The sequence below is a fragment of the Ruditapes philippinarum genome, unplaced genomic scaffold, assembly GCF_026571515.1.
Source record: "Ruditapes philippinarum isolate M1 unplaced genomic scaffold, ASM2657151v2 ctg1453_1_1_1_1, whole genome shotgun sequence".
Classification (NCBI taxonomy): domain Eukaryota; kingdom Metazoa; phylum Mollusca; class Bivalvia; order Venerida; family Veneridae; genus Ruditapes; species Ruditapes philippinarum.
In genome coordinates this window covers 140517-167560 of record NW_026854133.1, presented here as the reverse complement: position 1 = coordinate 167560, position 27044 = coordinate 140517, and the positions used below count along the sequence as shown (strand labels likewise).

The window sequence follows — 27044 nt, the reverse complement described above, 5'->3', positions numbered from 1 at the left end:
TTACTTCCCTTTATTTACATGAAATGTTAATTCGGATATATTTTTATAAATAATGCTTTTTGGAACCTACAATACTAATAAATCTTAATTTGAACATCATATTTATGATTTAAAACCATAAAAAAATTGTGTTACAGGATCTTTAAAATTTGTCGTCCTTACATAAGCTGCAAAGATAATGTAACCTGAAAAATCAGGTCAAATTTTAGTTAATCTGGGACGCATTTGATAAAATTAAATTGTTGAAATGTTATGAGCATTTATCTGATAGAAAAAGATACCCCAACGGTCAACAAGATCGGTTATTTCCGTATAAATGAATAAGTGTCGTTTGTAAACTGTTAAGTTAGCTTGCTTGCCTCAATTTACGACAATCGTAAATGTTACCAATTATTCAAACAAAATAGCTGGTCAATACAAACTCGAATCGAGATGATGCATTAAACTGTCTTTCACTGTGTTATATTACGGAGTTTACCGGAAATGACCAAAAAGTTACGGAAATATTCATACCAGGTTCACTGCACTATAACTGACAACACAGTTATCATGCTCTTCTCACAAGATAACTCCGTTATCAGTTGGTACACTCGATGTCGGGTCATATGACAGGCACGGGATCTGAAGTTATAAAAATCAGTTTGACAGCGGACCTTTAGACGTGCACACCAACCATTACTAGCAAAGGTAATTTAATATACCAACAATTCTTTTTAAATCGTTAAAAATATTTTCAAGTTACGATTAACAAGTGGCGCTTAATTTTGCTCGTGCAAAACATATAAATAAAAATAGCAGCAGTAAGATAATAAATGAGCTGCGCCATGACAAAACCAACATAATGGGTTTGCGACCATCATGGATGCATCCGCGCAGTCTGATCAGGATCCATGTTGTTCGCTTACAAACCCTTTAACAAGTAGAGAAACTGATAGCGAACAGCATGGATCCCGATCAGATTGTGCGAATGCGCAGGTTGGTCTGGATCCATGCTGGTCGCAAACGCACTATGTTGGTTTTGTCGTGACGCGGCTCAAATATTGTATCTTTTTTTTTAGATGTTCCGTTTGGCTGTAATTGTTGCCCTGGTGGCATTTGCTTATGCTGCTAGACTTGAAAAGTTCAACCCAGAACTGGACGGTGAGTGGCAGGAGTATATGAAATACCACAACAAACAATACCAGTACGGAGAGGAGCTCACCAGGTACGTTTTTACCCCAATATATTTTCCCAATTATTCAAACAAAATAGATCGTCAATACAAAACCGGACTGAGATGAGATATAAAACTGTATTTCACTGAGTTATATTTCGGAGTTTTACGGAAATTACCGAAAAGTTACGGAAAAATTCATGCCAGGTTTACATTAGACCTCCGTGACTGAAAGGATAAGGTTTACATCTTGGACACATGTCTCTCATTTTTGATCAAACTCTTTGGATTCAATCAAGTGTATAAGATGTTCATAGTTTTTGCTTTTGTTAGTCATTTTTTTTTAATTTTAAAGTGGATTGGTCTACACTGGGCATATTTTCAATAAGAATTCAAAATATTGATAAAAAACTGCCAACAAAACATTTTGTTCTAGAACAATTGATTATCTGCTGTAAATAATAACGAATCAAACAAAATCCATATGAGCCGCGTCATGACAAAACCAACATAATGGGTTTGCGATCCGCATGGATCCAGACCAGTCTGCGTATCCGTGCAGTCTGATCAGGATCCATGCTGTTCGCTATCAGTTTCTCTACTTGTTATAGGGTTTGTAAGCAAACAGCATGGATCCTGATCATACTGCGCGGATGTGCAGACTGGTCTGTATCCATGCTGGTCGCATGGTTTTGTCATGACTCGGCTCATATATATTATTCTTGTGTGATCTGTTGTCGCGATTGATACTTAATACTTTTAACATAATTATTCATTTTATTGTATACCTTTAGCGTGGACTGATTTACTTTATATATTTGAACGTTTTGTTATATTGTTGTTTTTTCTTCTTCTATGGAATATAAAGTTTGATCAGTCATGGAATTCCGCCATAATCATACACTTTATATATATACATGTATATACCTAAATTATCGTGAATGTACGTAAATATTCGAATATTATCGTAAATCATGTAAATACATGAAATATACGAAAACATTTGAATACGAATATATTCGAATATTATTGTAAATATACCAAAAATACTCGACCATTATCGTAAATAAACGTAGATATACTTACAAAATTTATATTAGAATATCAGAACAATTAAATGACCTAGCATCTGATACCCACGGTTGATTAACAACTAACATAATGTTCATAGTTCGGCCGTTGGTATCCGACAATGAAATGTCTATAAATGATAAGAATATAATTGTTACTATACACATATGTACGAGATGTACTAGTAATAACGTAAACATATTTACTATTTTATTTTAGACGCTTGATCTGGGAACAGAATTTGGCATACATCAAGAAACACAACCTGGAAGCCGACAGGGGCGTGCACACTTTCTGGCTTGGAATGAACGCTTACGGTGATATGGTTAGTTGCTAAAATTATATTCTTTTTTATTAATTAGGAATCCAACAGAAATCTTAAGATTTTTTCCTTTGTAATTAGGAATCCCACAGAAATCTTAAGATTTTTTTCCTAATTAATTAGGAATGCAACAGAAATTTTAAGAGTTTTTTCTAATAAATTAGGAATCCAACAGAAACCTTAAGATATTTTTCTAACTAATTGGAAATCCAACACATATTTTTTTTTCTAATTAATTAGGAATCCAACAGAAATGTTATAAAATTTTACTTATCATTTAGGAATCCAATAGAAATCTCAAGATATTTTACTAATTAATTAGGAATCCAACAGAAATCTTAAGCTATTTAACTAATTAGTTATGAATCCGACAAAAATGTTACGATATTTTACAAATTAATTAGAAGAAGCTAAAATTTAAAGATTTTTATTCTAACTCTAAAAATCGCTGTGTCATTACATTGAATTCAAAACTTTGAACTTTGGTAAAGTGGTATTTTTTTTTTTCGTTTCTAAGCATTGACTGAAATGTAATAAAACATCGAGATTATTTGGCCTAGTCTGAAATATAATAAATACACGATACGATTGCATCCTATTTACGATTTGCATGTCAGGTACCGGCAAATTATTAAGCAAATATATTTTCGGCTGATTACTTGAACAAAAATGTAAAGCCACGTAATCTTGAAATCATGTAATAGGTCTATTGTTGTCCTCCGAGATAACATTATTATCAAGAGCCCAAGTATGACCCGAACCCACGGTTTATGGTTTCAAAGCCTATTGGGTTAGGCACATAATGCCACCATTCAATTTATAGATTTTCTAATTAAAACAGGATATTGAACGCAACAAGTTTTGAAAATTTTGTCGGGAACTGACGACGAATATCATTGAAAATGTCATAAAACATTTTTGGCTTTTTCTCCAACTATTTCAGACCAATGAGGAATTCGTTAGTCAGATGAACGGATACAAAATGGCCGCCAAAACAAACGGTTCAACTTTTTTGCCACCAAGTCACGTGACTCTGCCAGACAGCGTTGATTGGAGGAATGAAGGTTACGTCACACCAGTGAAAAACCAGGTGCTTTCTTGTTTCAAATTGTTATTTAATTACCAGTTTTATAGCTGATCAATCATAGCATTACTGTATAATGAAATTATTAAGACCAGCAAACTGTTCTTGCCTTATATTATACTTATATTATAATTTGAATTCAAAACTGCATAATATGCCACTTACGAATGTGAATTGTAGTGATGTCTGATCGATTATTATTTGCAGCTATAATTGGCTACTTATAAAAAAGCGTACTTCAAAACTTTCAAGCCAATCTTAATATATACTCAGCGAGTTTTCCAAACAATTTATAATGATATGATATTTAAGTTTCAGTTAGCTTATATATTAAATGAAAACATATATGATAACTTTAGGAATGCGTCCGGTTTGGTGGTTATAAAGCCCCTTGAACGTCTTATTCCGGCCTGTTCCGACAAGGCAGATTTTGTTCACTTCACACGTTTGTTTGTTAGTTTTGACGCATTTTAAGTCACCGCGACACTGTTAAAAAGGGTACTTTCCTGCTATACTGATGAAGGAAGATCTTTTTTGCCCATTCGGGACTAATTTCAGTCATGAGCGAAACCTGGGTAGATCTACCGACATTCTGCAAGCTAGCTGGATAGCTTTTTTACATGATTTAAAAAAAACAAACTTCGAAAATCCCTGATGGGATTCGAATACACAGCAATGAGGAGCAATTTTTCAGCGCCATTAAGCGCTCGTGACAAAAACATATCGTTTTATCTGAAAGTAACTTGTTTTTATCTTTGTATTCCAGGGGCAATGTGGATCATGCTGGGCTTTCTCCACCACAGGGTCTCTTGAAGGCCAAACATTTAAAAAGACAGGAAAATTGCCATCTCTCTCAGAGCAAAATTTGGTAGACTGCTCCGGAAAACAAGGTATGCCCATTCATAATTAAGGGGAAGTCAAAGGCAGGGACTGCATTTACGTAACAATCGCAACTTTTCGGCTTAAGAATTATCGTTGAGGTCTTCCGATTAAAAACGGAGGCGGTGCATGAAATACCGAATGACACCTTTAAAACGAAAAATGTAAAAGAAGAAAAAAATAAACGATTTTTAACGGACTTTCGTATATAGGCTTTGCCTTCTTTCATATTATATTTCAACTTCATATTCAGGGGAGATAATTATAGTGGTTACGTTTTCCTTTTTTTTTTCGTCAAAAATGGGTCAGGTAATAAAATAATTAACTATTGTCAATTTGTCAACAGACATGAAACATTTAGTGACTTAAATTCTTCAAACTTCGTTATTATACACAACTATCTAATTTTCGTATTTCTAATAAATGAAGATGCCAGGGAGCTTTGCAGGTCCTAGTTTTGAATTATATTTATATTTTATGTTGCTAGGTAACCAGGGTTGTCAAGGAGGTTTAATGGACCAAGCATTTAAGTACATCAAGGAAAACAATGGTATTGACACAGAATCAAGTTACCCCTACAAAGCAGTTGTAAGTCTCGTGATTTAGTTGTTAGGGTCTCATACATCTCACCATGAGTGGTATATATTTTCAGAAATTTTAGGTCGAGCATATGTTGCGCGTGTCTTCCTAAATATTCAAATATTTAAGAAATGTTTCTTATATTAACTATATAGACACCATTTGTCTGTGTACATGTGTAGTTGTAAACGAACAATGCCACACATCCGGTGATAGATCTATCTTGTAAAAACGAACAATGAATTGTAGCATAATTAAGACCTCAAATTTAGAAATGGCTTTATATTCAATACAAAAAGATAGTGCTTTGATTGAAAGAAAACTAGAAAGGTGATGGAGTATAAACGATGAAATGCCGGTTGGTTACGATGCTCTACACCAAAGCACTCCATTAATAATGACTAAATACATCTCAGATTTTTATCTCAGTAAGACATATGTTTTTGGTAACAGCAGTTCTGTCACGTCTTAGAAGCATTATAAACCACAATAATTATATGTACGTTATATACGTAAATTAATACATCCATGATACAATTTCAGAACGGAAAATGCAAGTTCGATGCTGCTAACGTAGGAGCCACGGACACCGGTTTTGTTGATGTTAAGAGCAAAAGTGAGTCCGACCTTCAATCAGCCGTGGCAACTGTGGGACCAATCAGTGTGGCTATTGATGCATCACATGCGAGCTTCCAACTTTACAGGTTGGCACACTCTTCCTAGCTATACAAGAGACATGGACAATAAAAATTATATCTCTGCCTATACAGTGCTTTGTTAAATTTGTATTATTTGCTTGTATTGTTTGCGGAGAAGAGTATGAATACTGGATAAGTTAGTCAGGAAATATCTGTGTCAGTTGGCTCGACCGCTGGGATACAACCAAGCATGTGTTGAAACCAGAAAGAAAAACAAACGCTCAAAGTAAACATTTGAAGCGGCTATGTAAAAACATGTATGCGTTATCGGTGAGCCGTATGTCACCCACAAAACGTTAAAGGGTTCAACAGTCGGTTTTGTGGAAACTGTTGCTAATGTCGAAAAGTTTTTTGCACTAACTCCCTTAGATCTCTTGGTCCTTATTAATGTTTTTTTCTCGATAGAGAAAATAAAAATGTATTAAAAATGATATTACATAATCTTGCAAACTTCAATTAATAATTATTTTGATTTTATATTTACCAAGGCTGACAAATCTATTCTAGCTATCTAGAACTCTAAATGCAATTGATTCTATTTTTAGATCTGGGGTTTACCACACCTTTTTCTGCAGTCAGACTAGGCTCGATCACGGTGTCCTTGCAGTCGGCTACGGTTCAGAGAGCAATAGAGATTATTGGCTCGTCAAAAACAGGTAATGATTGTCGAAGTTTTCAAAATTATCATTTTTGGTAGCTGATTGGTTGTGAATTGCGCGTCGCGTTGTTGCTTGCGACCACACGACAAAGAGCCAAACGGCGTGTTATCGCCTTGGCGTCTTGTCGTCCTGTCGCTAGCAAAACACGCCAAACGGCTTATTGGCGCTTTGATGCTCGCGGCAATTAGCCATGCGACAGCACGATAATCAGCCACAATAATCAAGAAAATAAACGAAATATACGAACTTTGTTGATGGTATACGAAACCTTATGGGAAAAAAATGTACCTGCTCCGGACAAATATTTTGACATGGCCTTCTCTCTGATCGTTATTTATGATAAAACTTTTGGCGCTTAATGTTTGCCATTGAGGTCATATGTTTAAAACCTATAAAGCCCATTGTAATGACATTGCAATATTTGTTGTGAAATGAGCTAATTAAACAGTCGCTAGGCTACACATGAGATATTGCGCCATAAATGATTGTTGCATCGTAAAATTTGGGACATGAAGACTAAATAAATGTTTGCTTTAATCATACCCGTTTTTAATCTTCTATTTCGTCGAGTACTGGAGTGAGAAATCAGAATTACAAAAATTGTTGCTACATGATATAATTTGTTATACAACTTTTTGTTTTAGTGCTGATGCATTGATTAATTTCTTGATTCCATGAAGATAACATGGTTAACTTATTTTGTGATTTTCTTTTCAGTTGGGGTGAAAGTTGGGGAGAACAAGGATACATCAAAATGTCCAGGAACCGTGATAATAACTGCGGCATTGCGACACAGGCCAGCTATCCAACCGTTTAGACAAATAGCTATCTGAACGGGAAATGCGGCTATCCAAACGAAATCCGTACTATTTCAACAACTCATCTGCTGAAAAGAACTTAATCTGAATGGACAAAAGATAAATAATAAAGAAAATAATTGTGTTACCCAAACTTAACACTGGATTTAGAGAATAATTATGATGTTTTAGTCTGTAAATTTTATCTTCGATTTCCTTAATTGTTTTCTTTAAAGTTCATGTTATTAATAAAATATAAAATTTTAAAGGGATATTTGTTGTTCACAAATAATTCTTCTTGTTTACGAAGTTTGCCGACTTCAAAACACTTGATCTTTACTGCTATATGTTCCAGTCCTCCGAGGAAATATGGCATCGTCCTTGAACTGGACGAATCAAGGTCGTTCCACTTTCTATTTTCATTTTCAATTTTATAAAAATGCCATACCGACCTGTACATTGTAATTACAAGCGTTTCAGGGCTGTTGATATTTCACGCTACAATTTAGCAGTAAGCCTGTTGTCTAACTTATACACAGACAGTCGGTGCGTGGTTTGGATAGTATGATAGTTAACACGTTCATGACCACGCCCAATTCTTATCAATGAAATATCTTTTATTCAAAATGTATATAATAAAAAGTAAAACCATAAAAAACAACAACAACAAAATATTAAAAAAATGAAAACAAAACAAAAGAGAGAAAAAAAGTTGATAAAAACTGATATCGTGCGATTAATAGGGATATTCTTTTATGTCCAAGGCATAATGATAAACCAAAACAAGCGTGCCAGCACTAGACTCTTAGCACAATAATTATTGGCTTGCTTTACCAACGTTACTGAATAAAACATACCCGTCCTGATTCAGCATAAAACGAGTTTTAGTACGGACGTGATGGAAAATCTTCTCCAAATCCCTCCCGAGGCGTACACGTTGCAGAGAAGGCACACTCCAGGTCAAGGTCAAGTCATCTGAAGAATCAGAGACGATTGGTTGACCTGTCGTGCCTTACTTTAGAGGGTGGCGCTAACAAGAGCAGTTTTGTTAGATATGCTGTCAGAAACGACCTGAAGCCTTAACAGTATTGTATCCATCGAACGGTGAACAGTTCTTTGAAGATTCAGCAAGAAAGGCGTCCCCGATGTTACTTCTATAGTGAGCTGGCATGGACGCTAATGAATCTCAAAAAGATGGTTAATTCCGGCGCCGAGCATGAAAAAAAAACTAACTATACATACGCGTTATGTAATTTTCTGCTTCTCCAGATAATTTGTCAGGGTAGCATTTTAAACTGCAGCGCATAGCTGTGGAGCTACACGTACGCCATTCCTTCGTAGCCATTGTACGTATGCGTAATACATCGCTTAAATGTTTAAAGGTGCATTATGCCTAAGAAATGATTTTTTTTCTTTTTAATTATTTAAAAGACGCTTACATGATGTTTAGAACATTATAGATGCTTATAACCTGAAGTAATAAACGCTGGATGTGAAATTCTTTGTCCTAAATGTAGCAAAATGTAAACAAAGTAATATATTGCCTCCCATTTAAAATCATACTAAATCAATACATTTTTACTAATTGCCAAATGCAACAGAAGTAAATAAATGGTTGACGTAATTGGCCAATGAGTACATGTATGTGTTTCGTAACTTTAAGCCAATAATAGAAAGCTTTTGAGAAATGAAAATAAAAGCATTTCTGTAACATGATAGGCCTTTAAATGTTTTAGGACAACACTAGTTTAACAGAAGAATTTTGTTTCACTTCTCTCAATGCATTTTGAATCAAAATTATGGCAGCGTCATTTATCAACCCATAAAAATGCAAAATATTTTCAATAACATTTTTTCCATGCTCGTCCTATGAACAATATACCTTTTGGAAAATTTCTGCACGATTTATAATCAAATTTCAATAAATTGTTTTCCGACAAAAGAGTATTGCCAAGTATTATTTTAATATTTAATAACCTACGCAGAGCTGAACGACATCATTTTAGCTATTATCATATTAGACGGTGACTTACCATGTAATGTTAATTGTCTGTATGCACACGTTATACTACATAACAACATGATACGTAGTGACTGAAAATATTGTGATAAATACTTACGTCAATTTTCAAAAGTTTATTGGTTTTCATATTAAGTCGGCTTTGGAACTGTAAATCGGCTGATTAACTTTCATTTTATTAAATAATTTAAAAGCTTTCCGAATAAATCGTGTGATATTGATATGAGCAATTATGTAGTAAACATCCATGTATCCGTGGTTAAATGAAAATTTTAGTTATATCATGCAACGCTTTATCTATGCCCTTCACGTGTTTTTGTTAATACCGTAGCATTGGGCACCGCTACTGTTTTTTTCCAACATATTATATATAATAATAAACATATACGATGTTCCAGGTTAATATTTGCTTTTTTCAATGTTATGTAACTTTCCATTGTAGCTCTTACTTTTCCCGTTAAATATTTTCTATGCTGCAAATTTTTTTTTCACAAATTTCTGCCAGCATATTGGGTACAAGATGCGAAAAACAAAAACATTTTTACTTTTATTTATCTTTTATTAATAATATTACCAAAAAAAGAATAATTCCAAAACCATATCTGAGAAGTGAAAGAATTTAAGGGACTCCACTGTGGTTGTTTGACATGGTGGGCCTGGAAATAATTTTCCGTGAAAGATTTTCCATTTGATGTATGTCTAGACCAATAACCCTTGTGCAAAATTTCATATCGTTAACTCACGTCGTTTATTTTCCCGGAATAATTATTCAAATTGTTAAAAATGACCCAAGTTTGAAAAAGCGTCGCAGCGCATTTACCTAAAACGGACTAAGTAGAGAGCTAAAATACGATATTCAATTTATTTCTGCGAAAATTTCTTAATAATCTTTTGCATATCGTTCTGTTTTAAGAGCCCCTTCAAGACCTCAGTGGAGCCCCTTTATACAATGTTGCAATAGATATTCCCATGGAAAAGAGTCGAGTTTAGATACAAAATTATCATACTTCAAAGTAATAAAAAGTCAGTTTCTAAAAAGTTTACATATTCTGGTCTGAACATGGTTTTGGTACCTTCTTAAATATGAACAATCAAAATTAAGAAAGTTTTATCCAATCAGATGTTACGTTACTTCCACGAAAATAGATTGTCCAATCAGATTACATGATAGGAAAGGTTGCTTCTGTGGCGATTCCGCATTGGTTGTTCTTGTTCCTCGACATCCAGATGTAGCCACCTTGTCCCCAACTTTTTCCCCAGCTGTTATAAAAGTAAACCGTGCCAATAAATATGAATAATATCACTATATAAAGTATTTAAAGTGTTAGATACACCTAAATTTATTGCTGTAAAATATTTATGTAACACAATAACACTCTTAAATGCAGGAGAAACATATTTCGCTAAATAACACACTATTATTATTATTTTGACAACTTACAAAAAGACTCAGGTTAATAGTTCTTCAAATAACTTATATGATCTTAAACCGAGATAATAGTTCTTCTGTGGCTGGGTGGTTAAGGTCATTCACTTCAAATTAATTGTTCCTCCACGCTGTGGGTTCGAATCCTGTCAGGGACTTTGAAACGTCAATAATTGTACTCAGGCCCCAATTCTTACAATAAATATTACACGAAGGGATATATGAGGTATTCAAGACTCGGTAAATCGGTTAGTCAATGTAAGGCCTTCACAGTATCTAGGTGACTTACACATCCAACATACAAAACTTCAGCCACATTTGATAAACATGAATACTAATCATAAATGTATTTTCAAGTGAAAAACAGACGAAATTGCATTTAAATTACCATCAGCATTTATATCAATATTTTCATGTACATTTAAATAGGGCTGTCGAAATTAATGTCAACATGCAAATTATCTTGACAAAATGAAGGGAGACAACCTAAACTCTTTATTTAAATAAAGACAGAGATGTAGTTAATACGAATTTATTTAAGTTCGATTGTGTTGGAAACTATAAGCATATTGAAACACTCTCGAATCTGTTCCTGGAAACAACCAGTACTTAGCAATGAATGTAAAGTTTCTTACTCACGGACAAAAACGGAATGCCCGTGACGGGGTTTGAACCCACTAGTCTGACGTTTAACCACTCGACCATGCCGCCACAAAGACAGTGTTATTTTACCTATTCTTGACTATCCAGTAATCTGTAGCCATGTCTCGTCCAAAGCCGACAACAAGAACACCATGATTAAGTTTGAAGCTAGAGCTAGAGCACCTCCATTCATTGTACACCCCATGTCTGAAAATAGAGGATATTGAATGAGTGTAAGTTTAATGTATTGAACAAGTTGAATATAATTATATTATGCGAACCTCTTGCGATTTATTAAACGAGTTCAATAAACTGAGTAAAGAACGAATTTAATATTCTTTTTATCATATACCAAAAATATAGACCGTTTGAAGTGAAAAAGAACGATTTTTCATTGACGCGCCTGAAGTGTCTTAACGCTATGTTTATATAACGCTAATGACGACACGACAAAAATAAATGCACGGCCCTGCTATACCATATTTACTAAGTTGCAAAAATGGCACGGGTATGTGATAAAAAGAGGATATTGAATGATTGTAAGTATATTACTGAATTTATTGAACACGTTGAATAAAGTTATATTATGCGAGCCTCTGGCGAGCATAATACTATTTCATTAAACGAGTGCAATAAATTCAGTAATAATTTTAAACGAATTTCAAAATTTTATTTATTACATTCCAAAAATATATACCGTTTGAAGTGAAAAAGAACCATTTTTCATTGACGCGCCTGAAGTGTACACGCTAATATTTAGCGCGTCTTAACGCTATATTTATATAACGCAAATGACGTATATGCACGGCCGTGGAATACCATTTTTACGAAGCACGAGTAATTATGTGATAAAATTGCTTATCAAGTTACCCTATTTCGTATAAAGAATTTGTTTTCCGGAGTTTTTAACAAGAGAAGGTACAAGGTAAATTAATGCTTGAAGGTAAGATGTCTAAAACTTAACCCACTCCTAAATATAGAATTTGTGCTCAGAAAAGCGAGCTCAAACGGAACTTTTGTCTAAATAGTAAATAAGAAAAATGGTTTGAGTTTTACCGATGCTATAAAATAGAATTGACGACAGTTTATGTATTTGGCCAAATGTATCGATATAACAGTAAACAGTATGTTATTTATATATTTATAACTGTGGGTGTATAGAAACCGAAAGCACAAATTGGTTGCCTGTTGACATTTATTCGGATTCGGTTATAATGGTACTTCAGTTAGCATTGTTAAATTAATTATGATTGTCAGACATACGTTAAATCCTAATTATACGGAAATAGACATTGGATGTCAAATATATACATTCATTATACATTATCAAAAATAACACCCTCTGGTAGGCATGCTAGAGATCAGAATATTATTTTTCTCTGGTAGGCATGCTAGAGATCAGAATATTATTTTTTCCACAAGAACTGGAAATTCTATCAATATCAACGATAATATCCAAAATATACAGGTCTTTGATATCAAAAATATACCCCCCTATATGGTATAAGTTTATTTATATTATATAGGGGGTATGTTTGGATATCATCATTGATAGTATTGGTTATTTGATTCATGTGGTATTTTCTTTGGAACATACAAAATAGTAGTCAAAATGAACAAAGTCTGTTAATTGATTTATTGGGAGGTCAATCAACTATTTTAATGAATTACTTCAAAAACCTCATCTGACCCACCAGTGTGTTTACATTCCTATCAATAAACCCATAACAACTCATGTTCAAATTGCAGACAAAAGTTTCTGTTGTTAAAGTGACACACTATTGTCACATATCTTCACAATATTCGGCACGTGAACATTCCACTCAAAATACCATAAAATTAATTGCCTTTAAACAAAAATACAGAACAGTTACAAGTGAACTATAGTATAACTGTCGCACAACGCCAAAATAAAAGCGACATTTAAAGTTATGTACTAGGTCTATTTCAATATTCACGGAAGTAATGTCATAAGTGCAATCAGAGCCGTAAAAAAGAAAACCGGAGAGACCTACGAAAAAGACAATTTCAAAATGATAATACAAAATTTTTGCATTTCAAATCCTGCAAAATTATCCAGTTCGTTATTTATTACCATAGTGCGACAAGAATGACCGTTTCGTTAAACTAAAACAACTTCTATAAATAGATTTTCGGACTTTCATAATGTTAAGGTCATCATTCTATTTATAGGTACAGCAGTAACATACATAATAGCCAACATGATTAATAAAAAAAACGAAGAGCGCGATAAATTGACGGATAAGATAATTTCATTTGAATATGTTTGCATTGCGAAATTCTCCAGTCCGCTATTCACTGTGCATATCTTTGATAATAAAACACCCCCATACCAATCGGAATGACCGGCTATTATGACAGACGAAAAGGCCCGAGAAGTTGTAATTGCCCTTTAACAAAATCTGATTTCATTCCATAAGGGGCGTCGCGCTTCGGCGCGGGCGCCAATAAATCGGTTACGAATGAAAATAACATTTGGTGTAGAGATTACCTGTATAATTGAAACGATCTCTGGCTGGCATCGATGGCGACCGAGATAGGACCTTCAGATGTCACTGCAGCCTGCAGATCTTGCTCAGACCTTGACCTTATATTTTTACAACCTTTTGCCGTTGCACCAACGTTCTGTCGCTTGAACATGCATGGTCCTTCCTAAAAATCACGAAAATAGCGAACATAATTTTTTTAAGTAATCATGAGATAATAAAATTGACACAGAAGTTGTTAGAATAAGCACATGTATCGTTAAACAGTAGTAAAACACACTATGCAGCTTCGTGCGTGTGGGTGAGCGCACACGCGTGCGTGCGTGCGTGCGTGTGCGTGTGCGTGTAAACAAAAATCGCACATACATAGTTCAAAATAAATAGCACATAGGCCAAATAGTTCATTTCAAATCCATATACTGTATTCCAAGTTATACTTTTGATATTATACAGAAGAAAACTGGTAATTGTGTGTGTTTTCAATCAATAAATGAGTTTTCTCCTTAAAAATGTAGCTTGAAACAAATAGGTCATTATACATTGTTGAGCACACTACTGAATACAGCGGCTAGCTACTCGTCCAATATAGGTTTTTACATATGTGTACTCGTCCAATATAATCCTGTATTGTGCTCAATACAAATAATAGCATAAAGACACTGACCTTCGGGACATATGGATATGAGTCCTCCGTATCAATCCCATTATTTTTGATGACGTAAGCAAATGCTCTATCCATCATTCCGCCATGGCAGCCCATGTTTCCTATTAAAAAACATTCAACAAGAATACTTTGTTTAATAAATCCTTAAGTAATAGAAAGAGCATCGAAACACGAGGCTATCTGATTTGTACGACGAGGGGGGGGGGGGCGTAGCCCCCGAGTATTAATCAGATTGCCAAGTGTTTTGATGTGCTTTCTATTTTGTATCATAGTCAAACATAAAAACACGTTCCCTGTTGTCACAGTTTGAACCCCCCCCCCCCCCCAAAAAAAAGTAACCAATAAACGAGCATCTGAATATGATATTTCTGTCGCATTCCCTTTCTCTGCCGTCACAATAAGTAAACCCCAGTCAATGGGCATGCTCTGGAGTGCGGGTAACTGATACCTGCACACCAGTTACCGCACTGTGCATGTATATGTATACAATTTAACTCTGACAAATTTTCAACAGAAAGGTCTCCAAACTATGATACAATTGGTATATAACGCACTTTGGCTACACGTAGGTTAAAACTTTTGTTACATACTTGGGCATCATATCGAGCTGAGTAAAATATAAATTTCAACTGAAGAATTCGAACTTAAATGTACATTATATTATGCTTTATACAGAATTCATTATGGTCTGATTATGTACCTTAAAGACACACTTTTGAAACCATTCCTGGAAATAACCAGTACTGAAAAACGAGTGTAGCATCTTGCTCAAGGGAACAACGACTTGTCCCTGACTTGGTTCCACAAGGAGGGTGATCCTTAGATTACATGTCCGACGTGTTAACCACTAGGCCACGCCGCCCCATTAGAACATTTAAGAATTTATTGTAAAACGTGTATTGTTACAACCTTCTGGTTTGGAACAGTCCATGAGATTCTTCTCAGAAAGGGACACCAGTTTACCAGTTTTCTTGAAGTTTTGTCCCTCGAGGGACCCGGTTGCTGAGAATGCCCAACATGAACCGCATTGTCCCTGGAATAAATGAATGAACAAAAGAATGAATAAACAGAAAAGAATGAATATATATGAATGAATGCATTTATAAATGAATTAATGTATAAATGAATGAATGAGTGAACGAAGGAATGAGTGAACGAAGGAACGAATGAACGAATGAATGAACGAAGGAACAAATGAATGAATGAACAAATGAATGTTGAGTGAATGAATGAACAAAAGAATGAATGAACAGAAATGAATGAATGATTTTAAGAATGAATAAATAAATAAATAAATGAATGAATGAATGAATGCATTTATAAATGAATGAATGAATGAATGAATGAATGTATAAATGAACGAAGGAACGAATGAGCGAACGAACGAAGGAACAAATGAATTAATGAATGAATAAACAAATGAATGAATGAATGAATGTTGAATGAATGAAAGAACAAAAAAATGAATGAACAAAAATGAATGAATGAATGAATTTAAGAATGAATGAATGAATGAATGAATGGATGGATGAGGGGAGGGATGGAGGGACGGACGGACGGACGAACGAACGATTGGAATTATTGAATGAATGAATGAATGAATGAATGAATTAATTAATTAATGAACAATCGAATGAATGAACGAACGCATAAACGAATGCATGAATGACCGAACGAACAAATAAACGAATGAACGAATGAATAAACAAAAGAATGAATGAATGAATGAAAAAAAAATTCAACCTCGTTTCAAGCTGTTAAGATTATAACGTAAAGGTGCCTGGAAGAAAACAAATCAGTCTATAGACCCTTTCCCACACCTTACAATCAAATTGGCAGACAGCAGTTCTAACGTCGACAGCTGTACCAGTATATATATGTCATGTCGGCGTACACAACACAAAAACGGACGGTAAGTGCTGTCTGCCCATTTGATTGTACGGTGTGTTTCCTTACAATTAAGATCGGATTCATGTTGCCGCTATTGGGGAGAAACGGTTGATAATACATGGGTATTAGATTCAAATCTTTACTCTTGAAAGATGCACAAACTTTGAATTCTGTACGATTGAATATGAAATAACACATAAGGGAGAACGTTTACCATAATCACTTTCAATGTTTTATATATTGACGTTCCAATACCGATTTTCACTTTGTTTTGAAGACTAAAAGAAATTTTACAAGCCTATACAAATGTATAAAATATACACTTCCTATCCCAACAATAATTTATTGTGCGTCAGGGCTATTTATTATATAGACGATGATCTCCTGTCAAGACAGGCATCTATGTAATATCAGTTTGGAAAATCGGTCGAACTTGTAGTCGAAATATTGAGACTATCAATGCAAAGAACCAAAGTTATCTGTCCTTAGGAAGACATTATGGAAGTGGTTACTCGAGAAATAGTGCATCCAACTGATGCTGAATATTAATAATATTTTGCATGTAAAATGACATATTGTTGGAGAGGATAATATTACAGTCGACTCCGCTTATAACGAACTCGCTTATATCGAATTATCGTATGTGGGTATTGGAAAATGAGATGTGAGATTTGTAATAATTTCTTTAAAGGAATGACCATATTTGATAGGAGTAATTTGCCAGTATGCGGCTGTCATGACATGAAATGTTTTGTTACCTGATTCTTTACGTTTGTGACGTAGCCCTTTTTTCTCCAGTCGACATATTCCGGACCTGACGTCATGCCTTCCGTTGGTGGCGAATAGCGTTTGCATACGTTAAATGTAGCGTTTTGTTTGTAGCCGTTCATTACGTCAACAAATTCGCTGCTCGTCTGAAAGATTGTTGTTATTTGCTCATAATGACCTCATTAAAAATCTCAAAAAAATGAAATTAAAAAAACAAAAAAAATAATTGAAAAATACCCCTCCCTACTTCACGAAAAACAAAACAAAAAAATACAAAAAACAAATCACACACATTCACACGTACGCACGCGCTCTCTTCAACTCTCTCACACACTCAGCCATATTCGAATTATGTTAAGAATAAAAACGGACTACATCGTGGCTTTAAAACGTGAGCAACATATCCTCTTAAATAAGGAACAAATAAAAGTACGGAATTCTATTTGTGCCACCAAAATAGCGAACGTTAAAGGCTATATTTAAGTGGCTGAAACGGGGCGCCATAGAGGCTTAGTTCACAGAGCAATGAGGAAACTCTTTGCAGACTAAGAACATTAATTATTACCATGTCACCATATTCATTCATGCCTAGAGTGAATGTATGAAGTCCCTGTTCGGCCTCCACGTTATGTCGTTCTATGTAGTCCATGTTACTTTCCCATATATATCGTCTGCAATTTGAAAATGGTAACTTCTAGTTGTCTCTTTATATAAATTCATACATTAAAAGCAACACAGTCAATCAAGAAAAAAAGAAAAATCAGTCTGATATGATTCGAGGTTATCAAGAAGATCCATATAACAATAAAAAACTTTAACCGTAAAAAAAACGTTTTGACGTGACGTCAATTTATGGTGTGACGTCAAAGTAGAATGCGTGGGATGATTAAAGAAATGCATTAGAAATGATGCTCTTATTTAGCCCTTATAAGAAAATCTATTACAACAGGCTGTTGATGGAGTAAGGATAAAAATATTTTACATTTAAATTTGATATCTGTGGAGTATACCGTACACATTGAGTTTTCAAAATATGAACCGGCGGAATAGCATGATCTTTCTGCTGTTTAAAGGCTAAAATACATTTGAACCGCGTCATGACAAAACTAACATAATGGGTTTGCGACCAGAATGGATCCAGACCAGCCTGCTCATCCGCACAGTCTGATCAGGATCCATGTTGTTCGCTTACCAACTCTTTTACATGTAGAGAAACTGATAGCTACAGTATTGATCCTGATCAGACTGCGCGGATGCGCAGGCTGGTCTGGATCCATTCTGGTCGCAAACGCACTATGTTGGTTTTGTCGTGACGCGGCTCATTTAACATTACACAGGTACGTTTACGGTCACGTGATAAAATCGAACATTCACCTTGCGTTGTATAGGGAAGTAAATTTTAAAAGGATGTCCTGTTTTCAAAACGAAAGTTTATCTCGTCATTGTCACCAGGTAGGGGAATCTTTCGTTATAAATCCCCGTTTCGCAACGTTATGAAAAATTATGTGGATAAGGAAATAAAATGGTAACCTACATTTATTCAATAAAAAAGATAAAATAACAAATTTTTTGTAGCGTACATGCTCATGCAAAGGTGCTGGTGGCATTGATTTGACCTAAAATGTGTTTAACCTTTTTATTTATGCACTAAAACATCAATATATTAAAAAAAAAATTTCACTGTTTTTTTTTTTGGTTTTTTTTTTCACTATAATAATAATTATCACAGTGAAAAAAAACCTGCGTGCTATTGTAGTAATATCGGTAGAATGTGACCAAATCAGGGTATATTACCTGCGTGCTATTGTAGTAATATCGGTGAAACATGTCCAAATCAAGGGATATGGCCCGCGTGTTATTGTAGTAATACCGGTAAAACGTGTCCAAATCAGGGTATATGACCAACGTTTTATTGTAGTAATATGGTGAAACATGTCCAAATCAAGGGATATGACTCGCAGGTTATTGTAGTAATATCGGTATTTAAAACGTGAACAAATGAAGGTATATATCCCGCGTGTTATTGTAGTAATATTGTGAAACATGTCCAAATCAAGGTATATGACCCGCGTGTTATTGTAGTAATATAAGGAAAACGTGTCGAAATCAAGGTATATGACCCGCGTGTTATTGTTGTATTGTTAAAATGTGTTCAAATCCGAGTTTATAAAGCGTCTTATTGCAGTGTCGTCAAAACGTGTCAAAATCTTGTGTATATAACATGCGTGTTATTTCGGTGTCATTAAAACGTTTCAATTACGTTATACAGCACGCGTGTTATTGCATGGTTACACTGTGTGCAAATCCGGGTATATAACCCGCGTGTTATAACAGTATTGTAAAATATGTCTCAGTCAGGCTATATAACCCGAGTGTTATTTGAGTTTGAGTTTTATAAAAAAATGTCAAGGTATATAACCATGGGTTATTGCAGTGTCGTTAAAGCGTTTCCAAATCAGGAAATATGACCTGACTGTGTGTTTTTGCTGTGTCCTTTAAGCGTGCCGAAATCCGGGTATATAACCCGCGTGTCATTGAAGAAGATGAAGCAGTATCGTACAAACGTGTCTCAATCAGGGTGTATAACCTGCCATATCAGAGGGGAAAAATTGAGGGAAATAATCAGAAGGAAAAAATCAGAGGAAAAACAATCAGACGGAATAAAATCAGAGGAAAAAATTGTAGGGAAAAGTAAGAGGGAAATAATCAGAGGGAAAATAATCAGAGGGAAAAATCAGAGGGAAAAACATAGGGAATAAAATCAGATGATAAAATCAGAGGGGAATACTAAATTTTAGAAGTTTAATGATAAAAACCAAACCTTACCGAATTTTCTCTTCTACAGGCTCGTACTGTTTTCCATATCCAGATTTATATACCTTCCACTCATAATCTCGGTCAGTCTGGAGAGCTAATGATGTTGCCAAAAGACATCCGAATATTACAGAACGCATCATCTAAATTTGAAAACAACAACAACAAAATCAGAATAAAATCTTTATCACGTCTAATAATTTATTTGTTTATGTCTTATTATTATTGTTTTGAATTTGGCTTCACGTGCGACCCCAGCATGACCTTGCGCTAGGTTGCCAGTAAGGACAATTTAAAAGCTCGAATTGTCGCTGATACAACAAACTTTAACAACATGGAAATATAAGTTATCTTTATATTAGTAATACAACAATTAATTACATCCTATGTTTAGAGATAGACTTTCTTTAAAACGCCTTAACACATGAGATAAGTAGATTTAATTAATTTTAAGTGTTATATATGTATTACGACACTTTTTTTGTTTTACATTAATCGTCTACGTCATAAATGAAAATAAAATTGTGAATAAGGTGTTTAGCTTATATTTAATATTGTGATCAAAAAATCTGACATTAGAAGACATTTTAGATATTTTTTTAAGGAACGAGTTTAGAAAAATACTCCTGAATTCGCTTCATAGAAGATTAAACCAGCAACAACAACAACAATACACAGCCATGCCATATCCTGTATTCAATAAGACTAAGTTAAAAACCAAACAATTTTATAATCAATACCGTTTATTTGAGCTCTTCAACTTGAAGTATCCTAAGTGTGTTACAGTACTTAAATCATGTGGTAAAAGGGTATACCTGGGTGCCATTTATATACTTTAATTATGTACCTATTCAACTGCACAGTACAATAACCGCGTGATGCGGAAATAAATTACAAAGTGTTTTCTTCCGCCTATAACTTTCATATAATGATTGTTCCTTCGTTTTATCATTTTTTTAAATGTTTTTTTTTTCCTAATTGATGTTAATTGACGTTATGAAGTGCGTTTAAATCAATTTGTAAAATCTATGGCATCATTCTTTCATCATCGTCATCATCAACATCATCGTCAATGTCATTATCATCATCGGCATCATCATCATCGGCATCATCATCATCGTCATCATCATCATCACAATCATCATTACCATCACCAATATCATTATCAACATCATCATCATCAACATTGGCATGAAAATCAACTTGAACATCAGCTTCAATATCATCATCATCATCACTACCGTTATAATAATTATCAACGAAATCATCATCATTATCATTATAAGCATCAGTAATAGCAACATCAGCATCATCTTATCTTTATTTTTGTTCCTTTTTCATCACGGTCATCATCAATGGGTGCTTATTTCTTTTTGTAAAATACCGTTATATTTTATTTAGAGAATTGTTCTTCATCATCATCATGATCAGAATCATCATCATCATCATCATCATCATTATCATCATCATATTACTCATCATAATTATCATCATAACAGTTTATATCAATTAAAAGGTTTAGTTTTTCTATAAATATTTGTATTCGTGTTATTTTAATTTCAAAACAAAGTGTAACGAAAACTGCCGAACTATGACGGAAACTTACAAAATAATTATGCTGAAGGTTTTTATTTGTCTCAATATTTTTTCCTTTTTTCTCTCTCTTTTGTTGTCTATTTAACTTTTTTATAATTTTGAAAATTCTCATTATTCCGGTCAACATCGCTGTCTAACATGATAGCATTTGTAATGATATCTAATATAAGGAAGAAGGAACTTTTATAATATAATTGGTTTATTATTAATCAGGTTTTGCTGTATAAAATGATTAAGGGTCAAAGTCTTCGCCCTCGGCTCTCATGGAAATAAACAAAAATTTTATACTTAATATGACACGTCTAACACAGTTTTATACAATGGGATAATGTTCCTAAATCTCCGACGGTGCATTTTTTGTGCTCGGAAGAAGTTACTGGAAACAGAATGGAGCACCGATCAGGAAAATAGTAGCTCCTTTAAAATTTACGTCTTAATTATCACCCAAGAAAAAAAATCGGATAAAATGATCTCAACCAAAAACACGCCGTACAATCAACTGGGTATTAATTAAACCGTTCAACGCGTCGACAGCTGTACTTTTATAATTATACATGTCGGTATAAAACAAATTGACGGTAAGTTTTCATTTATTTTTTTACATATCCCAACTATTTTCAAGTAAATCAATGTTAACACCTATAGGAGGCTGCTAACAAATTTCATACCGCATCTCATCGGAAAGTGTGGTTATATATTTTCAATCAAAGTTCACATAAAGTAAAACTTGCACAGGGCCAAAAATTTAATAGAAGGCTCCTCTAGTCGTTTGACTATGAATCCATAACATTGATTTATCGCTTAAAGTTGGGATATGTCAAAAAAGGATAATTATCTACCGTTAGTCAATTTTGTTTTTATACCGACATGTATATACCAGTACGGCTGTCGACGCGTTGAACCGTTGTCTACCTAGTTAATTGTACGGTGTGCAAAATAAACGTTCCCGTCAGTTAAATGTAAGACAGTGTTTATCTGGGACATTTATTTTTCATGCAAGATTACTTAATAACCAATCAAAATTAAAAGTCTCATTCATTTTCATTTCAATCAGTCCAATTATCCAATCAGGTGTTACGTTACATCCAGTGATAAATAGATTGTCCAATCAGATTACATGGTAGGAAAGCTTGCTTGTGTGGCGATTCCGCATTGGTTGTCCTTGTTTCTTGCCATCATGATGTAACCTTCCTGTCCCAAGCTTGTTCCCCAACTAAAAAGGAAATTAAAGACTTACTTTACTCATTGTAACTTATAATTTCCTTGTTGCCGTTTGAAGGCAAAAAAAAAGAAAACTCTCTTTTCGCTCCATAAAATAACATGGATTAACTATATGAAATATGTGGACTTCTTGTTAAAGAACATTCCTCTCAACTAGGGAATTGCTGCTTCGAGCCATATTGAGGTCACGATGATCGATTTTAAACTTTGCGCACTTGATAGAGGTTCAAAATTCTTCAAAATCTTCACATTTGGGCATAGATAAGATATGTTGAAACTATATAATACATAATATTCAGAAGTCATTGATGTTATTTCAATACTTTAATTAATCGGTATACATATAGTATGGTATACAAAACATCAGTCTCTTTTAAAAGTTACCAGTTAATTAGCTCACCTGTTCTTTACGAGCCAGTATTCCCTCAAGAAATCTTTACTATATCCTACAGGAAGAACTCCGTGATCAAGATTCTTCGATGAACATCTTCTTTCACTATATACCCCTGATCTAAAAAAAAGACATGCTGTCATTTTACAATTTTCAGTTCCCATGACAATATTTCCGCTTGATGATTAGTAAACAAGTTTTTTTTTTTCAGTTCAAACTTGCAATATTGACATGTTATCAACCGGAATGTAATACATAAAGCATACACTCCACCACAACACAACCCCCTCCCCCAATATTTTTTTTTTAAAAATCCAAAAAAAAAACAAAAACACAACAACTTTTATTTAATTATTAAATGTAGAATTGTATTTCGAACTTCTTTTAATGAGAGTAAAAATCTTAATGTAGGTCCTGACTATTCAAGAATTTTCAGACGGATGTTCCACTAAGAAACGCACATTTTCAACCAAGCCGAAGACAAACTACTATCGCCTTCAATGTTCTTTTGAAAATGCAAACAGTTAAGTACATATGAAGCGTTTTCACAGTCATGTAACCAACAAATTCAAACCGGGTACCTGTATAATTGGAAAGATGGATGGCTAGCATCAATGCCTTTAGAGATTGGCCCTACTGTTGCTACAGCAGCTTGTAAATCGTCTTCTGATCCCAATTTAATGTCCTTACAGCTTGTTTCTGTTGCGCCAATGTCCTCTCTTTTAAACTCACAATCTCCGTTCTAAAAATAGAACCATTATCATACTGATTTTTTATCCCCCGCCGAAAAGGCGGCGAGGGATATAGTAATAGTCTCCGTCCGTCCGACCTTCCGTCCTTCCGTCCGACATTTTTGTCCGGAGCATATCTCTAAAAGTATTTGAGTAATCAACTTGAAACTTCATAGGTGGATAGACCTCATTGAGGAGGAGTGCAGTGCACAAGAATGATAACTCTACCCTGCATGATTTTTGAGTTATTGCCCTTTGTTATTTTTCAAAATTGATTTTTGTCCAAAGCATAACTCAAAAAGCCTTTGAGATATCAACATGAAACTTCATAGGTACATAGATCTCACTCAGGAGGTGTGCAGTGCACAAGAATGATAACTCTACCTTTCATAATTTTAGAGTTATTGCCCTTTGTTATTTTTCATACCTAATTTTTCACCCGAGTGGAGCATAACTCAAAAGTGTTTGAGATGTCAACATGAAATGTCATAGGTGGATAGATTTTATTGAGGAGGAATGCAGTGCACAAGAATGATAACTCGTCCCTATACAATTTTTGAGTTATTGCCCTTTGTTCTTTTTCATACTATTTTGTCCGGAGCTTATCTCAAAAAGTATTTTAGGTATCAACTTGAAACTTCATAGGTAGATGGATATCATTGAGGAAGAGTGCAGTGTACAAGAATGATAACTCTACCCTGCATAATTATTTAGATATTGCCCTTTTTTATTTTTCAAAATTAATTTGTTCAGAGCATAACTCAAAAGGTCTTTGAGATATCATTATGAAACTTTATAGGCGCATAGATCTCACCCAGGAGGTGTGCAGTGCACAAGAATCATAACTCTACCTTTTATATTTTTTGAGTTATTGCCCTTTGTTATTTTTCATACTTAATTTTTCAATTCAATTTTTTCTCAAAAAGTATTTGAGGTATCAACTTGAAACTTCATAGGTGGATAGATTTTACTGAGGAGGGATGCAGCACACAAGAATGATAACCTACCCTGCATTATTTTTCAGTTATTGCCCTTTGTTATTTTCAGCCATCAGTTTTCACATAAGTTTCAAATCTGTAATCACTATAGCCATCAGTTTTCATTACCAAAAGACCTCTAAAATGAAATTATTCTGCTGTACTACATATACATTCTTCCAATGAGCAAACACATTCGGCGGGGGATGGCCATGTTGACATGGCTCTTGTTATAATTAATGTATTGCCATCATTTTATCACCATCATGGTTATCATTTTTATCATTATCATTATCATTGATATAGTTATAATTATTATCTTATCAGGAATATGACCACTCTTGTCCCTACCGTTTACAGTATTCAGTGTATTGAATTGAATTGAATTGAATGTATGCAGTTCATTAATTATAAAAAGAAAAATGTCTGCCTTTATCAATTACATGATCTCTTTAAAGCCGTGTAGATAGAAAAACGTGCCGATATGTATACTTCTGATACTGTCGAAACTTTAAGTTTTTTTTTTTTTTTTTTTTTTTTTTTTTTTTTTTTTTTTTTTTTAAAAAGTAATTGTTTTATATATACTCGTATCTACCAAGAGGACAATATTCAGAACGAACTAAAAATAATGGGATAACCCGATATTTACTCTGATTGTATGTTAGTTGTATGTTGGTTGGGACATATACAACCACTACTATAACACTATATATACTACTGTGCCTGGAGCACAGTAATTGATCAAATTACTTATTTTCGACTTACGAAATGGAGAACTTTTTTGGCTTTTCGTCTTCATTAAGTCAATATATACCTGTTTTTTGAAATCTGTGACGTAACCCTCGTTCCGCCAATCAACTTTGTCTGGTAGAGATGATAAGGCAACGTTCATTGGTGGAGAATATTGACTGCATACACTCTTGGTTAAATTCTGTTTGAACCCGTTCATTACGGAAACAAATTCTGTATTCGTCTAAAACAAAATATCTGATTTTTCATCTTAAACCTTCTCCCTATAGGACATGTACGTATATACTTTTGCCCTGAATTCAGGTTACTATGTAAAATATATTACCAGAAAGACAACTCTCGCGTGACAAAACATGTACTAAAAGAGGGAACCTCGAAATTTGTCATAAGAACGCTTAGAGCTTCTCTATTTCCATTTATAAATGGCATTACTAGACATTCGCCGATATCTACAGACCCATCAAGGTATACAAAATTCCTAGAACCCTGAAGCACCTTGATGTCTTTATTAACAATTTCTTTCTCTTTCTTTTTTTCAGTAGTTCAACCGTCCAGATAAAGTTACCAGCATATGTTTGACAGTTTAATCATTTGCTATAATAGAAATATTTTAAATGTAAGCTATATTGATTTAACTTTAAAATATAAATGTCACGTTAGTCAATAATTAAATAGCCTTCATTCATACCTGAAAGACAAACAGTTAATTTACCAGTCACTGGCTTTCATATATAGCAATCGTTGGAATTTTTGTTTCATCGAATGACGCTTCCTTTCAGTTCAATCAATATTGAATAACTAATTGGATATTTAATGATGTAACGCTAAACCATTTTGCAACGGTGTATTACTGTCAAGTTTGTCACGTCAAGTATGAAGACACAAGTATACCAATTACATAACAAAATACAAGAAAGTTGCAATCGTATTTTACAGTGTAAGATCAAAATGCATGTAACTTAGTGAACACCGGATATCATAATTTAATGACTGATGAAGACGCTGATCACGAGAGATTTTGTAATGTTGATTTCAACTTATACTTACTGCAACCAATATTATGTCTTTCATATTTATTTTTGTTTATTTTTGTGTTGTTGTTTTTAGTTTTGTATTGCTTTATTGTACGGGCGTACGGCTAATATTTAAATGCTGTACAAAGTCAGTATAGGTTTGTAACAATATTTCTCGTTGCTAGTCTTATTACTTATTGTTTAATCGGTGCCTTAAATCTAAGCTCTCAGACTACAGATTTAAGTCAGTTTGATACATCTTTACAACATTTGTAATGCGTAAACTGTAGCAAGAATATTCTTTTTCTATTGTTTTATAAAAAGATTAAATCAACTTGGTATAAGTAAGGTCATATCACTTTTGCCTATATACGTACAGTATCCCTTTCCTG

General features: G+C 34.0%; 3 protein-coding genes across 3 annotated transcripts in view; 1 reads left to right on the top strand and 2 right to left on the bottom strand.

Annotated features, from left to right (window-relative positions):
• The first annotated feature begins 533 nt into the window (after positions 1 to 533).
• LOC132739053 (procathepsin L-like) lies at positions 534 to 7510 on the top strand. The gene is made up of 9 exons (XM_060726703.1): positions 534 to 687; positions 1059 to 1204; positions 2444 to 2549; positions 3490 to 3636; positions 4397 to 4520; positions 4997 to 5097; positions 5632 to 5792; positions 6332 to 6442; positions 7163 to 7510. Exons 2-9 carry the CDS (start codon positions 1059 to 1061, stop codon positions 7260 to 7262), a joined length of 996 nt encoding a protein of 331 aa, XP_060582686.1. The 5' UTR covers positions 534 to 687; the 3' UTR covers positions 7263 to 7510.
• Positions 7511 to 9800: 2290 nt separating this feature from the next.
• LOC132739049 (procathepsin L-like) lies at positions 9801 to 20871 on the bottom strand. The gene is made up of 9 exons (XM_060726698.1): positions 20714 to 20871; positions 19986 to 20116; positions 17725 to 17830; positions 17150 to 17305; positions 15411 to 15534; positions 14502 to 14602; positions 13843 to 14003; positions 11421 to 11537; positions 9801 to 10522 (listed from the first exon to the last, which is right to left on the bottom strand). Exons 2-9 carry the CDS (start codon positions 20114 to 20116, stop codon positions 10423 to 10425), a joined length of 996 nt encoding a protein of 331 aa, XP_060582681.1. The 5' UTR covers positions 20714 to 20871; the 3' UTR covers positions 9801 to 10422.
• A 1642-nt stretch (positions 20872 to 22513) lies between these two features.
• LOC132739047 (procathepsin L-like) overlaps positions 22514 to 27044 on the bottom strand; it is a 41908-nt gene continuing 37377 nt past the window's right edge. The window contains exons 7-9 of the mRNA XM_060726697.1: positions 23763 to 23923; positions 23191 to 23301; positions 22514 to 22782 (exon numbers count right to left, since the gene is read on the bottom strand). Of these exons, the coding sequence (XP_060582680.1) occupies positions 22683 to 22782; positions 23191 to 23301; positions 23763 to 23923 (372 nt within the window). The 3' untranslated portion in view covers positions 22514 to 22682. The remainder of the gene's footprint in view (positions 22783 to 23190; positions 23302 to 23762; positions 23924 to 27044) is intronic.

Coding starts and splice junctions, on each gene's coding strand:
- LOC132739053 (XM_060726703.1), top strand. CDS start 1,059: ATGTTCCGTTTGGCTGTAATTGTTGCCCTGGTGGCATTTGCTTATGCT. Junction 3,637..4,396: donor TCACACCAGTGAAAAACCAG/GTGCTTTCTTGT, acceptor TTTGTATTCCAG/GGGCAATGTGGATCATGCTG. Junction 5,098..5,631: donor GTTACCCCTACAAAGCAGTT/GTAAGTCTCGTG, acceptor ATACAATTTCAG/AACGGAAAATGCAAGTTCGA.
- LOC132739049 (XM_060726698.1), bottom strand. CDS start 20,116: ATGATGCGTTCTGTAATATTCGGATGTCTTTTGGCAACATCATTAGCT. Junction 17,831..19,985: donor CCTGTAGAAGAGAAAATTCG/GTAAGGTTTGGT, acceptor TTCAAATTGCAG/ACGATATATATGGGAAAGTA. Junction 17,306..17,724: donor TGAATGAATATGGTGACATG/GTAATAATTAAT, acceptor ACAATCTTTCAG/ACGAGCAGCGAATTTGTTGA.